Source organism: Bos javanicus, chromosome 25 (genome assembly GCF_032452875.1).
Source record: "Bos javanicus breed banteng chromosome 25, ARS-OSU_banteng_1.0, whole genome shotgun sequence".
NCBI classification, from domain to species: Eukaryota; Metazoa; Chordata; class Mammalia; order Artiodactyla; family Bovidae; genus Bos; species Bos javanicus.
In genome coordinates, this window is record NC_083892.1 from 11,533,564 (window position 1) to 11,551,881 (window position 18,318).

The 18,318-nt window shown below is 47.3% G+C and overlaps 1 protein-coding gene across 3 annotated transcripts in view; it reads right to left on the minus strand.

Annotated features, from left to right (window-relative positions):
* The window catches only part of CPPED1 (calcineurin like phosphoesterase domain containing 1), a 137,764-nt gene extending 132,926 nt beyond the window's left edge, over positions 1-4,838 (minus strand). Inside the window, exon 1 of one of the 3 annotated variants that reach the window (XM_061401146.1) lies at positions 4,628-4,838. In XM_061401146.1, the coding sequence (XP_061257130.1) occupies positions 4,628-4,697 (70 nt within the window). In that variant the 5' untranslated portion in view covers positions 4,698-4,838. Of the gene's footprint in view, positions 1-4,374; positions 4,574-4,627 lie in introns of those variants that run through there. The other 2 variants (XM_061401145.1, XM_061401144.1) reach the window with 2 other exon arrangements.
* Between the last annotated feature and the right edge of the window lie 13,480 nt (positions 4,839-18,318).

Here is an 18,318-nt window from a genome sequence, read left to right on the forward strand (position 1 = left end):
GCATCACCAAAGGGCTCCAAGCAGAATCCTATGCTTGCTGACTGCACGTCCTCACTCTCTGCCATTCCTCAAGCACCATGCCCCCGGGCTTCCCTCTACAACTCTACTGAAACTGTCCTCCCGAAGGTGACAGAACAATCAAACCTGCTCAGCTACCACTCACCTAGACGTCTGCAGCATCTGAGCCTGTGCACACCCTGCCTGAGCCCCCCTCCCCAGCTTTGGTACCAAGGCCGGTTCCTCGGTCTATCTTCCAAAGTTCCTGGTTGCTTCCTGCTCTGAGACCTTCAGTGTGTCTTTTCCTGTTTCTTATCCCCTGCTGCTGCTGCTAAGTCACTTCAGTCGTGTCTGACTCTGCGTGACCCCATAGACAGCAGCCCACCAGGCTCTCCCATCCCTGGGATTCTCCAGGCGAGAACACTGGAGTGGGTTGCCATTTCCTTCTCCAATGCATGAAAGTGAAAAGTGAAAGTGAAGTCGTTCAGTCATGTCCGACCCTCAGCAACCCCATGGACTGCAGCCCACCAGGCTCCTCTGTCCATGGGATTTTCCAGGCAGGAGTACTGGAGTGGGGTGCCATTGTCTTATCCCCTAAACATAGGCATATCCTAAGGTTACACACACACATGCACACACCACACCATCCACTGCTCCACACTTTTCCCCTGAGCGATGTCACTGACTCCTACAGCCATACCATCTACTTGCCTCTCCGGGGATGGCAGCACTCACACCTCCACCCCCAGCCATACACTGCGTCCTCCAGGTTGCCCCAGATTTCCTGACGGCACTTCGAAGCCACCACTTCCCAATCAATCCCATCCTACCTGACCCTCCTCCTTGCTCCCCGATTTACGTTAAAAGTCTCACCAACACGCAGGACCAACGCTTAAAATCCCAACTCCCACTGCAGTGGCCTATTTTTTGTGCCATAGCTTTGTGCTTACATTATGCGTCCTTGCCTTCCCCTTGCTTTTTTCTACTCTCCACAAGATATCAGAGAATGCAGTAGGACTGCAATAAATACTTCCTGAACTGAAAAGAGGGCAGAGTCACAGGGAACTCTCATAGTCTGCTAGTGGGAATGTAAGTTGCTGCAAGTATTCTGGAAGGCGATGTGACAAGGTCTAGTAAAGCTGGAAAGATCATATCCTGCAACCCAGAACTTCGCTCTCCTGGGTGGACGCCTTGGAGAAATTTTCCTGTGTGTCCACAAGACTTGTATCAGAATGCTAACAACTGTTACCAACGGTGAAAAACAGAAAGAACTGAATGTCCATCATATCAGGATCCTTGCAGGAAATAGATGGCATGTTCAAATTATGACAATTAAAGGGCATTTAAAGGGAGATTATTTGGGATGAGTTGAGTGTAGAACATCAAAGGATGGTTTAGTAGTCCAACACAGAAAAGCACAACTCCATCTGAAAGGAGGGAGGAAGTGGTTACCCAAATCTGAAATGAGAGTTCCGGCAGAAAGGCCATGTTGAGAGAAGCAGCGAATTTCAGGGGAGGAGTACAGCCAGGGAAAGAGGAGTGCGAAAAACCTGGCTTAAAACTCAACATTCAAAACACTAAGATCATAGCATCAGGTCCCATCACTTCATGGCAAATAGATAGGGAAACAATGGAAACAGTGAGAGACTTTATTTCGGGGGCTCCAAAATCACTGTAGATGGTGACTGCAGCCATGAAATTAAAAGACACTTGTTCCTTGGAATAAAAGCTATGCCCAACTGAGACAGCATATTAAAAATCAGAGACACTACTTGACTGACAAAGGTCTGTCTAGTCAAAGCTGTGGTTTTTCTAGTAGTCATGTGTGGATGTGAGAGTTGGACCATAAAGAAAGCTGAGTGCCAAAGAATTGATGCTTTTGAACTGTGGTGTTGTAGAAGACTCCTGACAGTCCCTTTGACTGCAAGGAGATCCAACCAGTCCATCCTAAAGGAAATCAGTCCTGAATATTCATTGGAAGGACTGATGCTGAAGCTGAAGCTCCAATCCTTTGGCTACCTGATACAAAGAGCCAACTCGTTGGAAAAGACCCTGATGGTGGGAAAGACTGAAGGCAGGAGAAGAAGTGGACGACACAGGATGAGATGGTTGGATGGCATCACTGACTCGAACGACATGAGTTTGAGCAAGCTCCGGGAGTTGGTGATGGACAGGGAAGCCTGGTGTGCTGAGTCCACGGGGTCGCAAAGAGTCAGACACGACTGAGGGACTGAACTGTAGAGCCAGCCAGAGGCAGCTCCACAGAGAAGAAGTCAGGGGAATAAACACTTTAGCTTTCCCATTCCTCTGGTCTCCAAATGGGACTCCCCATTGTCTCAACCCAACAGAAGGCCTAAGGGCAAGGAGCCCATGGATGAAGCCCATGGAGATCAACCTTCTAGAGTGGTGGGGAAGGGAGGGTATAGATTTGGAAAGCAAAGGGAAGATCCCAGAATATCTAGCAACAGAATGTATCAAGTACTGATCTATGCTTTTATAATGGAGTACTGCCCAGCAATAAAATGAGCAATGAACTGTGGAAAATTCTTAGAGCTACTTATACCAACATGGATAAATCTCAAAAACCTCACACTGGATTGAAACAGAGAAGGAACCTGCGGGGTCCTCCAGAAAACAAAAGCCTTTCCGTGTCCCTCATTTCTTGTTTGAAGAAAAGGCTTTAGTCTCCTAGACCTTTCCTGAGTTCCCAAGAACAGATTCAAGGGGTTAATAATGAGGGACTTGAGGGAATGCAAAAACGAAGGGAAAACAGTCAAGAAACAACAGTGACGGGATAAAACAGAGTCCCAGTCCCTCCATAACAATCTGATCCAGTCTTTTGAGTTCTGCAGCCCTCCCCACCCCCGAGGTGGAGGATGATAACTAACATGGTGAAACCCCCAGACTGATCAGAACTAGAGGCTGAGGCTTGAGATTCCTGGAGCCCTACCCTGTTCTGGTTTCACCAGAAACCAACCAGAAGAAAGGTGTTCACCCTGCAGCTGTCTCCCCAACTGTTTCCTTTAAATACTCTTCCCTGAGGGACTTCCCGAGCAGTCCGGTGGTTAAGACTCCCCCTTACAATGCAGGGGGTGTGGGTTCAATCCCTGGTCAGGGAGCTGAGATCCCACGTGCCTCGTAGCCAAAAAATCATCCACATTAAAAAAAAAAAAAAAAACACTTAAAAAAAGAACCAAAACCTCTTCCCTGAAAACCAGAGGGACCTGGAGTCTTTTGAGCATGAGTCACCTGCTCTCCTAGCTTGGCCCTGCAATAAATCCTCTGCTCCAAACTCTGATATTTTGGTTTGTTTGGTTTCACTGTGAGTTGCACACATGAACTTGGGTTCAAAAAACGATGAAAAAGGCACATTAAAACAATATTTAGAGAACGGGCACTATAACAGGTTGTATTTTAAAATCCACCTCAACCAGATCTCTGGCCCCATATGCTCTTCTAGAACCCTGCCTCCTTTCCCACCCTCCCACCAACGGTTGCAGAAGATAAAAGAACAAAACTTTAGACCAGAGAGTTATAGAAAAAAAACCTACTTCAATAACGGTGACCAAGGGAAAGTCTTTCTGAGAAAGTGATCAAACTTTAATTCAGGTGCGAAGGTTTGAGAAAGAGCCAGACACATCAGCCAGCTATTAGCCAGGCCCTACAGAGAGAAAGGACTTGGCCTTTTAAAATAGTTCAAGAAGCCCAGTGAAGCAGAATTGAGAAAGAAGAATGGCGAGCGTGAAGTAATACAGGTGAGCACAAGCCGGATTGTACAGGGCATCTGGGGTGACTTCTCCGGGGTGACAAAAACCCGCGAGTTCATGGGAAGGAAGGTGACTCCACGCAGCAAAACCCGCAGGGAGGAGCAAGGAACGGGGAGCAGTGGTTCCTCTTGGGCCTCCGGAGTGAACATTCACTCAGCACTTAGCCTGTGTCAGGAACGGGGTTACAAAAATTCTTTGAACCTTCTAACTCTCTTCTGTGAGGTAAGCATTAACAAACCCATTCTCACAGCGAGGCGAATTAGCTAACTCCTAAGTCCAAGCACGTAACTCAAACACAACTCTTGACTGCCTCCCTGCTCTCTTAGCTCTGAAGGCACTGCTAACATTTGGGTGAATGACTCATATTGTAGAAGATAACCGTGATTACGGAGTGCAAATCTACATCAAGGTCAACAACCATAATAAAAAATAACCGCATCGCACGTGCACCCAGCGCTTATCCCGTGCCACATAGAACCTCGTTGCTTTATTCCGCCTCACAGATGAGGAAACTGAGGCGAACACTCCCTGAGCCACGTATCCAAGGCAGGACTTAGAAATCAAGTGTAACTGCACAGCCCGCGATATCAACTATGTCTTGCTGCCTCACTTTTATCTTCTCTCCGAGAACCTCGGTCAAGGCCAACGAAATTCCATGACTGTCGGACCCCCAGCCCAGGAACGCCTCTCTCATAGGAGCCCCTGGAAGCCCCACGTGCGGGAGGTGCGGTTGCTATTGCGATCCCCAGCCCCCGGGGTGCAGCCCCCACTGGGGTCCGGCTGGAGGTGCACATCCCAACCTAACGTTCCCCTCGCCGAATGTTCCGCAGCCCTGAAACCACCCACTCCCCAGCAGGAAGTACCTGAGGAAAAGGCGTCCAGGGTCCTGCCCCGCGCTCTGTGGAAAACACCCCCCGCCTCTGCAGCCGACATGGCTAGCGAGTATTTTGGCCTCAACTGAGTCTGCTGCGTAGCAAGGAGCTATGAGACTCTTAACTGCCCAAGCGCCGGGTGGGGCCTGCCCGGCTGGGGGCTGCGCCCTCTGCTTGGGGCGGGGCGGGGCCGGCGGGCGCGCAGGACTCGGTCGCTCGGGGCGCCACTAGTGCTGTCTGAGCGGGGCGGAAGCGTGAGCGGCCCCTGTGGAATCGACTGGGGCTCCTGGCGAGTGGAGGCCACTTGCCAGTCGCCTGCGTGGGCAGACGGAGTGAATTTGGCCTCAGGCATGTGGGCAGACCTTCGCTAAAGGTGGGGGCTCCAGGTTTAACAACTAAAGCTGAGCCCCGGTCTCCCGCATTCCAGGCGGGTTCTTTACCCTCTGAGCCACCAGAGAATCCCAAGATTGCCACCAGGGAATCCCAAGATTACAGGACACTCGGTTAAATTGGAATTTCAGATAAGCAATGAATGATAAGTATGTCGTATGTAATTTGCAAGATGCTGGTACTAAAATGTTTGTAGTTGTTTATCTGAAACAGCAATTTAAGTGGGGACTTGTATCTGGTCCAAAGGACCCAGCCCTGTCCTTGGGGGATAAGACAGTACCTTCCACCAGCCACCTGCTGTGATTGCTGACATTTCATTCTGAAGCAGCTTCAGTTTTGCTTGTCATCAGCACCATCACCATCATTCCGTTTGAAACCAAATCCCCCTAAAATTGAGTTCTTTTACCAAATCGTGATTAATCTCACTATTAAAAATTTTATTCTCTTTCTGTCCAGCCCTAGTTCCCGTCAGGATTGAGGACTATCAAAGAATAGGGGAGATTGAAACCAACCAGGACTGGGGCCTTCCAGGGTAGAAAAGCCCTGCCATGTCCCCTTGTTTATTTGTAGGGAAAAAAAGGCTTTAGCCTCTGAGGCCTCTGTTGAGTTCCAAAGAGCAGGCTCAAGCAGTTAATGATTAAGACAGCAGAGTCACCAGATTCTGTAGGAATGTAGATAAACAATCTGATGTATATGAAGACACCCCCAGCCCCAACTCAGGTGGAAGGTGCTGACCACAGGCACAAGACTCCAGACTGGTTGGAACCAGAAGGTTAAAATTTCAGAAACATCACCCTGTTACCCCACCAACCAATCAAAAGAAAGTCTATATAAGCATTCTAGACACTCTTGCCTAACACTATCTTTTAAAAACCCTTGCTAGAAGGCCATCAGTTTATTTGTGTCTTTTGAGCATGAGCTGCTACCCCCTACAAATAAACTCTACTTTGCTGCAAACACCCAATGTCAGAGTTTCGCTTTCTGCACCATGGACACAGGAGTCCTTGCTTGGTGACACATTACTGTCATCACCCCTCATTAAGCATCTGGGATTGTTAAGCACTTTGCACCAGCTCACTTAATCCACACAAAAACCTCAGGGGATGGTGCTGTCGTTCGCTGCATTTATCAGAAGAGGAAACTGATGCCCAGAGAGATGAAATGGTGTGCACAAGTGACACACACCCAGGAAAGTAGTGAAACAGCCGCCCACCTGTACCAGTATCTGTCCAGCGGAAAAAAATCATTAAAATGAACTACTAAGCCAGGTTTGTCAAACCTGCTAAAAATACAAGTTCCAGACTGGAGTTGCTGTACCTGAAATTCAGCCTCTGTACCACATCACCAAATTGTGTCTTGGAGACAAAGTTTGGAGTAAAGTAGAAAAAAAGAGCTTTATTGCTTTGCTGGGCAAACAGGGCCGCAGTGGGCTAATGTCCTCTAATGTGTGTCAAGACCTGGAAGGGGTAGTGAGAAGTTTTATAGGAATGGTTCAAAGAGGAGGGTGTGATCAGCTCACGAATATTCTTCTGATGGTGGGGAGGCAACTTGAAGTCAGCATGGTCAACCTCCTGGTTCCTACTGGTCTGGGGTCTACGTGCTTGTGGGCAACATGCAGTTAACATATCCCACCGGGTAGGGATTTCAGTATCTGCAAAACAACTCAAGGATGTTGCTATGTGCATCTCTTGAGGGGGAGCCAGGACCCTGCCCCAAGGCTGCACTACTGTTTCTTGACTGCTCCTTCCTTGTCTCTGCATCCATCCCACCTCCCAGCCCCCTCACTGATTAGCAACTGTTTGGACTTGCCCACTGGAACTCAACATTCCAAAAACTAAGATCATGGCATCCAGTCCCATCACTTTATGGCAAATAGATGGACAAACAGTGGCTGACATTATTTTTCTGGGTTCCATAATCACTGCAGGTGGTGACTACAGCCATGAAATTAAAAGACGCTTGCTCCTTGGAAGAAAACCTATGACAAACCTAGACAACATATTAAAAAGCAGAGACATAACTATGCCAACAAAGGTCCATCGAGTCAAAGCTATGGTTTTTCCAATAGTCATGTAGGGATGTGAGAGTTGGACTATAAAGAAAGCTGAGCACTGAAGAATTGATGCTTTTGAACTGTGGTGTTGGAAAAGACTCTTGAGACTCCCTTGGACTGCAAGGAGATCCAACCAGTCCATCCTAAAGGAAATCAGTCCTGAATATTCATTGGAAGGATTGATGCTGAAGCTGAAGCTCCAATACTTTGGCCATCTAATGCAAAGAACTGACTCACTGGAAGAGACCCTGATGGTGGGAAAGATGGAAGGCGGGAGAAGAAGGGGATGACAGAGGATGAGATGGTTGGATGGCGTCACCAACTCAATGGACATGAGTTTGAGTAATCTCCGGCAGTTGGTGATGGACAGGCAAGCTTGGCATGCTGCAGTCCATGGGGTCTCAAAGAGTTGGACACAACTGAGTGAACTGAACTGAACTGGAATTCAGCAAAGGTCATGGAGGCTTGAATGAAGCCTATTTCCTGTAACCAAGAAATGGGGGACACAGAAAGACTTTTGTGGACTTCCCTGGTAGTCCAACGGTTAAGAAAATCTGCCAGCCAATACAGGGGACACAGTTTTGGTCCCTGGCATAGGAAGATTCCACATGCCACAGGACAGCTGGGCTCATGAGCCACAACTACTGAAGCCAACATGCTCTATAGCCCACACGTTGCAACTAGAGAAAGCTTGTGGGCAGCAACAAAGACCCAGTGCAGCCAAAAATAGATAAATTAAAAAAAAAATTTTAAGAGAGGCTTTTATTTCCAGGAACCCCCAGGGGCTGAGTGACACAGCTCAGTTTCACTACTGAGTCTAAGTCTCCAGAAAAAGGGACTGCTTCTAATTCCCTAGGAGTTCTTATGATATGACAGATTGGAAATTCTTTTAACTAGCTACCTACATCTGAAGCATTGTTTGGGTAGCTAAAATGACCAGGGCAACTGCTCCCTAGTCTTGGACAAGAGGTAGTAAATGATAGCAGTTAAGAATATTAGTGCTGAGGAGTTCTAGAGTCAGACTCGCTGGTTGTGCTGTCGTCGCTGAGTTGTGTCCTATTCTTTGTGATCCCATGGACTCTAGCCCTCCAGGCTCCTCTGTCCATGGGATTCTCCAGGCAACAATACTGAAGTGGCTTGCCATGCCTTCCTCCAGGGGATCTTCTCAGCCCAGGGATCGAACCCTGGTCTCCCACATTGCTGGCGGGTTCTTTATAGTCTGAGCTACCAGGGAAGTCCAAGAATACTGGAGTGGGTAGCCTATCCCTTCTCCAAGGGATCTTCCTCACCCAGGAATCAAACCAGGGTCTCTTGCATTGCAGGCAGATTCTTTACCAGCTGAGCTACCAGGGAAGCCCACTTGCTGGTTGTATAAGCTTGCAAATTACTTAGTTTCTACATGCCTCAATTTCACTAAAGTGAAAGTGTTAGTCACTCAGTTGTGTCAAACTCTTTGCAACCCCATGGACTGTAGCCCACCAGGCTCCTCTGCCCATGGAATTTTCCAGTCAAGAACACTGAAGGAGTTGCCATTTCCTTGTCCAGAGGATATTCCTGATCCAGGGATTGAACCCTGGTTTCCCACATTGCATGTAGACCCTTTACCATCTGACCCACCAGGGAAGCCCTCTGTCAAGCAAAAACAATTGTAGTGAGAAACGGAGTTCAGTTCAGTTCAGTCACTCAGTTGTGTCTGACTTTTGCAACCCCACGGACTGCAGCATGTCGGGCTTCCCTGCCCATTACCAGCTTCCAGAGCTTGCTCACATTCAGGTCCATTGAGTCAGTGATGCCATCCAACCATCTCATCTTCTGTCATCCCCTTCTCCTCCTGCCTTCAATCTTTCCCAGCATCAGGGTCTTCTCCAGTGAGTCAGTTCTTCTCATCAGGTGGCCAAAGTATTGGAGCTTCAGCTTCAGCATCAGTCCTTCCAATGAACATCCAGGACTGATTTCCTTTAGGGTGCAGTGGTTTGATCTCCTGTAGTACAAGGGACTCTCAAGAGTCTTCTCCAACACCATAGTGCAAAAGCATCAATTCTTCAGCGCTCAAACTTCTTTATAGTCCAGCTCTCACATCCATACGTGACTACTGGAAAAACCATAGAGAGATGGACTATTTCCTGCCGTATCAGTAAATGAGGATGTCACAGTCATCAGGGATTGCAGCCCTCCAATGTGAGTTCTGAAGGAGATCAGCCCTGGATTTCTTTGGAAGGAATGATGCTAAAGCTGAAACTCCAGTACTTTGGCCACCTCATGCAAAGAGTTGACTCATTGGAAAAGACTCTGATGCTGGGAGGGATTGGGGGCAGGAGGAGAAGGGGACAACAGAGGATGAGATGGCTGGATGGCATCACTGACTTGATGGATGTGAGTCTGGGTGAACTCCGGGAGTTGGTGTTGGACAGGAAGGCCTGGCGTGCTGCGATTCATGGGGTCACAAAGAGTTGGACACGACTGAGCGACTGAACTGAACTGAACTGAAGGGCACTCAGGAAAGAAAAGAATACCTGTGAACCAGCAGCCATCAGGACCACAGCCACCCAATACAGTGAGCCCCAGGGGCGCTCAGGATGTGAAAAAACACAGGATACTGGCCCCAGGATAGCTGAGATACATATGAGAGAAATGATTTCAGTGAGCCCCAGACTCTTAAATCTTCCCATATGTAGAAAAATATTAAATTCCTTAACTTGGGATATCTGGCTTCCTTTAATTAACAATAATCTTTTGATGTTCAGACTGCCAGACGTTTGTTGTAAAACGTCTGTATAACCCGGCTCCTCCCTTTGCCTCCTCGGAGCATCTCTCAGGGTCACTTGAGATGCTGTCTCTCGGGCTGGAAGTCCTAAAAATTCCCACTGAATAAAACGTAACTCTCAACTTTTAGGTTGTGGCTAATTTTTAAGTCGACAGTACTATCTTGCTCATAGAGCTGCTTGGAGGCTTAAATGAGTTGGTACATCCAAGTGCTTAAAACAAAAATGGTACAGATGAACTTATTTTCAAAAGAGAAATAGAATCACAGAAGTAGAAAGCAAACTTATGTTTTCCCCTCAAGGTGGGGAGGGAGGTGGGATGAGCTGGGAGACTGGGATTGACGTTTCGAGTCCATGGACTGTAACCTGCCATGGAATTCTCCAGGCAAAAATACTGGAGTGGGTTGCCATGCCCTCCTCCAGGAAATCCACTCAACCCAGGGATCAAAACCAGGTCTTGTACATTGCAGGCAGATTTTTTACCACTGAGCCACCAGGGAAGCCTCATATACACACTACTATATATAAACTAGGTAACTAATGAGATCTATTACTAGTGTATAGCACAGGGAACTCTACTCAATGATCTGTAGAGAACTACATGGGAAGGAAATCTGAAAATGATTTCCCTGGTGGTCCTGTGACCAAGACTCCGAGCTTCCAGTGCAAGTGGCTGAGGTTCAGTCCCTGGCTGGAGAACTATATTCCACATGCTATGTCAAGAGGATTATGCATGCTCAGTGAAGACTGAATATCCTGAGTGCCACAACTAACACCCAGTACAGCCAAATACATAAAAATAAATTTAAAAAAAATTTTTAAGGCATGAAATAAATACAGATATACACATATATATTTTAAAATAAAATTAAAATTAAAAGTGGATACCTGTGGTGGATTCATTTTGATGTTTGGCAAAGCTAATACAATTATGTAAAGTTTGAAAATAAAATAAAATTAGAAAAAAAATAAATAAATAAAAGTGGATATATGTACAACTTTAGAGTTCGTTGTAAATCAATGTTACTCCAAAAAATAAATAGGTGAAGTGTACTGGGAGGAAAAGTGCTTAAAACAATTGGTCTAATAGCAAGTGGGAAGTACTGAATGAATATTGGCCACTGTTATTGTAATCATTATTGATCATTATATACCTGGAAAAAAAAGTGAAAGTGTTAGTAGCTAAGTCATGTTTGATTCTTTGCGACCCCATGAACTGTATGTAGTCTGCCACGCTTCTCTGTCCATGGGATTCTCTAGGAAAGAATGAATACTGGAGTGGATAGCCATTCCCTTCTCCAGGGGGTCTTCCTGACCCAGGGGTTGAATCTGAGTCTCTTGCACTGCAAGCAGATTCTTTACCATCTGAGCCCCCAGGGAAACCCTATTCACTGCCTATGGCCTGGTCCAGCAGAAAATTCTTGGGAAATGTTGGAGGAATGAATTGATAAATGAGGATCAAGAATCCTAACAAAGGCCTCAAGCCCCTGGGAGATGCAACCCTAGCCTACTTCTCACCCACTAATTGTGAGGCCACTAATTTCAGTTCCTTAAATATGCAAATCCATTCCCCTCTTTGCCTCTGTGGTTCCTCCTGTTTACAGTGTATCTGCCCATTCAAATATCAAGGCCTCTGCTTAAATCACACTTGACCACTTACCCTACACACTTGTACACACTCTTCAAATTTTTAAAATGTTTTTAGTCACGTCTCATGGCCTGTAGCGGGATCTCAGTTCCAACCAGTACCTCGGCAGTGGAAGCTTAGAGTCTTAACAACTGGACCACCTGGTTATCCCTCATTGTTTTTAATAGCACTCTGCTCATGACCTTCATAGCCCTTTGCACAGTTGGTTATCGTGTGCTTACACATGGTTGATGTGTAACTATAGATGTAACTATTGATTTAATGTTGTCTCTCCCAGTTCAAATATAAGGTCTATGAGGGCAGTTACTTTGCCCTGCCCACCAAGAGGGTACATAAACTCAAATGGCTGTTGCATGATAAATAAATGGATGATGACTGTCTTGGTAGGATAACCCTGTGTAGAGCTTGGGCAGTGATGGCGAGTAACTTCAGAGCTGCATGGGTGCCACTTACTGAGAGCTCCAGCTGCTACTACAGCTTGTCTTCCACTCGGATCAGCAACCTCTGAGCCGCACTGCCGGCCACATCCTCCCCTGACCACTGTGCTTCCGCTCTCCCCTGACTGTACTCCTTTAGCTCAGATGCTTTTGTTTTCAGTTGCCTGGAAGGCAAGAGAGGCAGACAGGCAGCATAAGAGCAGATTCCTGGACAGCAGGCTGACCTGTTCAGTCCACTTCTCAGCTGTGTGGCCTTCAGCATGTCATTGACTCTTTCTAAGCTTCCTGCTTCTAAGTCACTTCAGTCATGTCTGACTCTTTCCCGAGTGTATGGACTGTAGCTCGCCAGGCTCCTCTGTCTATGGGATTCTCCAGAAAAAACTCTCCAGACAAGAATCATGGAGTAGGTTGCCATGCCCTACTCTAGGGGATCTTCCCAGCCAGGGATCGAACCTGCATCTCTTATGTCTCTTGCATTGGCAGGCAGGTTCTTTACTGCTAGCACCATCTGGGAAGCCCTCTCTTCTGACCAAAACTTCCTGCCCTGGCCAGGCACCATAGTAACCACTTGTGTGAGTTATCTTGTAACAGGAGGTCTTGGTAAGGAATACGGAGCCAACAAGCTAACACCAAATGGAAGATTTCAGGAAAGATCAAAAGGAGAGAGGAGACTCCAGTCCATATATCCTACCAACCTCCCAGAATCCTTCTTGCTGGCATCCATGTTGGCTGAGCAATGCATGTGCCACCCGGAAGGCCCCTGAGTCAGAATGATTGGCCAGAGATGACCCAGAAACTAACCTCATCACCATGAAACCCGAGACTGCAAGCCATGTGGCAGAGCAGTTTCTCCTGTGTTCCCTCACCCTCCCTGCTCTCCACCCAGGCACCCCTTCCCAGTAAAGTCTCTTGCTTTGTCAGCACGTGTGTCTCCTTGGACAATTCACTTCCAAGTGTTAGACAAGAGCCCGCCCTTGTGCCCTGGAAGGGGTCCTCCTTCCTGCAACATGAGATGTGTAGGAGGGGTGGAGATGTGGTCCAGTCCAGACCTTCCATGCTTGAGTAGGCAACCCACAAGCAGGAGGATAATCACAACTGCAGAGATTCTTCCCAAGGAGTGAGCAGTCTTAGCTTCACATCAGGCTCCCGAGTCTGGGGTTCCTGCATGAGAAAGATGAGCCCCCAGAATGTTTGACTTTAAAGGCCAGTGGGGCTTGCATACAGGAGAGCCAGAGGACTGTAGGAAAGAGAGTGCATGCAAAATCTCATGTGCTTTGAGTCCCAGCTCCAACAGTAACTTGAAAGGAGTCAGACCTACTCGTTGATCTTGGAGAACCTCCCTGAGAGTCAGCAGGCAAGTGGAAGCCCCCCTCCCTACCCCACCCAGGGACACAGACATGGGTGGCAGCCATCTGGGACACTGGTGATGGCTAGAGCCATTCTGGAGTCCTCCCTTAAGCCTATTTGTGACAGGGGCTTACCTGCCCACCAGTGGGCTAGCATTAGTCTCAAGACACTGCAGGCGCCACACTCAGCCGACCTGGGACCCAGCCACTTCCAGCCTAGTGCCAGCCCTGGGCCCCCCAGGTCACACAGCCAGCCAGCCCAGGATCTGTTCTCTCCCACAAACTGGCAGGCACCAGCCCTGGGCCTCCCTGGGCTGTGCAGCTACTCATGCCAGGGCTCAGCCCTGCCCACAAGCAGGGTGGCAGTTTCTGCACAAGGCAGAGCCTGGCAGACAAGTGGGCTCAAGGTCAGCCTTGCCTACCAGCATGCCCACAGTAACTGACCCCATCACAACAGAAGGACCCATGCCATCCCATTAGGGGGAACCCCTAGAGTATATAGCTCCACTGACCAGAGGGGAGAGTGCTGCTGGGCAGTATATCTGCTAGTGACCATGATGCCCACCTCCCCCCGCCTTTAAAAGGGGCCCCTTTTCTTCCATCCTACCCCTTCTAACAGCTAATCCAAATGCACTGTTATTTAGTGGGCTTCCCTGGTGGCTCAGACAGTAAAGAATCCGCCTGCAAAGTGGGAGACCCGGCTTAGATCCCTGGGTTGGGAAGATCCCTTGGAGAAGGTCATGGCTACCCACTCCAGTATTCTTGCTTGGAGAATTCCACGGACAGAAGAGCCTGGTGGGTGAGAGTCCATGGGGTCACAAAGAGTTGGACACGACTGAGCAATTAACACTTTTCACACTCAAGACTTTTCATACGTGTTCTCTCCTTTTATCCCCTGAACAAAATGAAGTTCCACCTTTTGCTAAAAACAAGACCACAGGACTTGCCTAGTGGTCCAGAGGTTAAGAATCCGCCTGCAAGTGCAAGAAATGTAGGTCTGATTCCTGACCCGGGAAGATTCCACATTCTGCGGAGCTGCTGAGCCCGAGCCACCTACAGCCTGTGTTCCACGATGAGAAGCCTGCACACTGCAGCTAGAGAGTAGCTCCCTCTCCCCGCAATTAGAGAAAGCCTGTGTGCAGCAACGAAGACGCTGCACAGCCAAAAATAAATAATTTATATATATATGGAAAAAAGTGAAAGTGAAGTCAGTCCGCCATGTCCCACTCTTTGCCACCCCATGGTATGTGGCCTGCCAGGCTCTTCCATCCATGGGATTTTCCAGGAAATACAATATATTATATAAAAAAATCATAGCGCTTCAAGGAAGCTAAGTAACTTGCCTGGAGTTACTGAGTCAACTCATCATTTACCAAAAGTAGCGAAGCCAGGAATCTGCTTTCCACCCTCTTTTGGCCTCCTGTGGTCAGTTTCCATGTCTGCGGGTACTCCTTGCATGCGTACAAAGCCTCCCTGTTGCCTACCATTTGATTTTAAGTTTCTTAAGCCTTTGAAAACTTATGTCCCCAGGAGGTACTCATTTAGAGGCTAGGCTGGCCAGTCACATGACATGAATTTAACCACGCTTATTCCTCTCACGCCAGTATTCTTGCCTGGACAATCTCATGGACAGAGGAGCCTGGCAGGCTACAGTCTCTGGGGTCACAAAGAGTCGGACGTGACTGTGCATGCATGCTGGCACATTTCACTTACTAGCTCTGTGCCCTTAGGTAAGTCACTTAACCTCTCTGAGCTTTGATTTCCTCACCCCGTGAGGATAATCACATCTACCTACAGAAGTATTGACAAGATTTCAGAACATGGATTATTTAAAGTGTATATTATGACACATAATAACTGCTCAATAAGTTGTGTATTATTATTGTCATCAGTATTATTTCAGATAAGCAATCAAAGACCTCCTAGCGTAACAGCACGCTTGGGCTTCTTGTGCACTGGGGCGAGGCTTCCTGGCATTCAGAACCTGGAATGGAGAGCTGGGGTACAAAAACCATCCCTTCAGGACTTCCCTGGTGGTCCATTGGTTACGAATCCACCTTTCAATGAAGGGGATGTGGGTTCAATCCCTGGTAGGGGAACTAAGACCCCACATCCTGCAGGGCAACTAAACCTGTGTGCTGCAACTTCTGAGCCCACCAGCCACAACTAGAGACTTCGTGCACCACAACGGAAGATCCTGCGTGACTCAGCGAAGATTCCTCGTGCCACAGCTGAGACCCGACTCAGCCACATAAGTGAATATTGAAAAAAATACTTGGCATGACTGTAGGGACTTACTCTTTTTTAAAAAAATTTTAATTGGAGGCTAATTACTTTACAATATTGTAGTGGTTTTTGCCATACATTGACATGAATCAGCCAAGGGTGTACATGTGTTCCCCATCCTGAACCCCCCCGCCAACCTCCCTCCCTATCCCATCCCTCAGGGTCATCCCAGTGCACCAGCCCCGAGCACCCTGTCTCATGCATTAAACCTGGACTGGCGATCTGTTTCATATATGATAATATACATGTTTCAATGCTATTCGCTCAGATCATCCCACCCTCGCCTTCTCCAACAGAGTCCAAAAGACTGTTCTATACATCTGTGTCTCTTTTGCTGTCTTGCATATAGGGTCATTGTTACCATCTTTCTAAATTCCATATATATGTGTTATTATATATGTGTTTTTCTTTCTGACTTACATCACTCTGTATAATAGGCTCCAGTTTCATCCACCTCATTAGAACTGATTCAAATGTATTCTTTTTAATGGCCAAGTAATATTCCATTGTGTATATGTACCACTGCTTTCTTATCCATTCATCTGCCAATGGACATCTAGGTTGCTTCCATGTCCTGGCTATTATAAACAGTGCTGCAATGAACATTGGGGTACACGTGTAGGGACTTACTCTTAACTTCCAGTCTTCATTTCTTGATCTGAATATAGAACTCAGCTTCCTGAAGCATTTAAATATTTTATCATTACTCACTTGGGGTTGTGAAAGATCATTTTTTCCCTTTCTCAACAAGAATGAGTTCTGCTACAAGCTCCAAACCTCTCAACTAAATTGTACCTTTAGTGTACAATGTAAGCTCCTTGCAGAAGTATAAGCTGCATGGAACGTACCAATGTCCAGAATCGAACTTGACACATAGGAAGCCCCCAGTCAATCTGCTGAATTGAATTGAGTTGGCTGTAGTAGTAAAGAACCCTCTTGCCAATGCAGGAGCTGCAGGAGATGAGGGTTCAATCCCTGGGTCAGGAAGATCCCCTGGAGGAGGGCATGGCAACCCACTCCAGTATTCTGCCTGGAGAGTCCCATGGACAGAAGAGCCTAGTGGGCTACAGTCCATGGGGTCTCAAAGAGTTGGACATTACTGAAGCGACTTATCATGCATGCACACTTCTTGCACTTACTAATGCTAAGAGTCTTGAGGGCAAATTTCAAATTCCATTCAGTTTTCCCACGTGCCTTGGTATTGGGTCAGTTCACGATGAATGACAACAACAAAATGCTACACGCTTCAACGCCTCCCTCTTGCATTGTGTTTTCTTTAATCTGTCCTGTGTTTACGCAAAGTAACTGCAGTTGATTCCTGGCCCTCTCTGGATGACGTTTCTACCTTTAGGGGTTCAGAACCAAATTGAAAGCCATTGGTTTCATTGGAAAACTCTATAGACACACCTGACCTTTCTTCTGCCTTTATTCTATTTTTCTATCTTTGCCTTGCTGGGGATTGTTTGAAAGAAAAAGTGAAAGTAAAGTCACTCAGTTGTGTCTGACTCTTTGTGACCCCATGGACTGTAGTCCATCAGGCTCCTCTGTCCATGGGATTTTCCAGGCAAGAAAACTGGAAAAACTGGAGTGGGTTGCCATTTCCTTCTCCAGAAGATCTTCCCGACCCAGGGACTGAACCCGGGTCTCCCGCATTATAGGCAGACGCTTTACTGTCTGAACCACCAGGGAAGATTAAGCAAATCCTGTGTATGCTAATGTCATAACAATGCTTTGTTTTCCACAGGAAGGATCAACTACACACAGGCTTGAATCTGACAAGTCTTACAGTTTTTATCATTCCAAAGCTCTAGCCTAGTTTTTTATGGATGGAGCTAATGTTCTGGAGAAATAATGACTGTATCTAAAGTCACTCCAACAGCACAATTCTGGAATTTTTTTCTCTGACCATGTTTGTCTCGGTGAGTGGTCCTCAAGCTTGGTTACAAGTTAGAATCCATCACCCAGGGAGCTTCTTTTTTATTTTATTTTTTGGCCTCAAGGCTTGCAGGATCTTAGCTCCCTTCCAGGGATCAAAACTATGCCCCCCTGCAGTGGAAGCACAGAGTCTTAACCACTGGACCCCCAGGGAAGTCTCAAGAGTAAGAGAGATCCTTTTTTTCCCACTTTTTCTTTTATACTGGAGTATAACTGATTAGGAGTGTTATAATGGTTTCAGGTGGACAGCAAAGGGACTCAGCCACACATAAACGTGTACCCATTCTCCTCCAGACTCCCCTCCCACCCAGGCTGCTGCATAGCATCGAGCAGTTTCCTGTGCGACAGAGTAGGTCCTTATTGGTTACCCATTTTTAATGCAACGTTGTGCACATGTCCGTCCCAAACTAGTTGTTGTTGGTCAGCTGCTAGGTTGTGTCCGACTCTTTGTGACCCCACAGGCTGCAGAACACCAGTCTTCCCTATCTTTCACCATCTCCTGGAGTTTGCTCAAACTCATGTCCATTGAGTCAGTGATGCCATGCAACCATCTCATCCTCTGTCGTCCCCTTCTCTTCCTGTCTTCACTCTTTCCCAGCATCACAGTCTTTCCCAATGAGTTGCCTCGTTGCAGCAGGTGGCCAAAGTCCTTTTTTCCCCCATACTGTGGCATGCAGATTAAACTCATGCCTCGCATACTGGAAACCCAGAGTCTTAACCACTAGACTACTGGGGGAGTTCAGCTGGGGAGCTCTTTAGGCACACCTATTCTCAGTCTGAGCCGAAGAATTGATGTTTTTGAACTGTGTTGTTGGAGAAGACTCT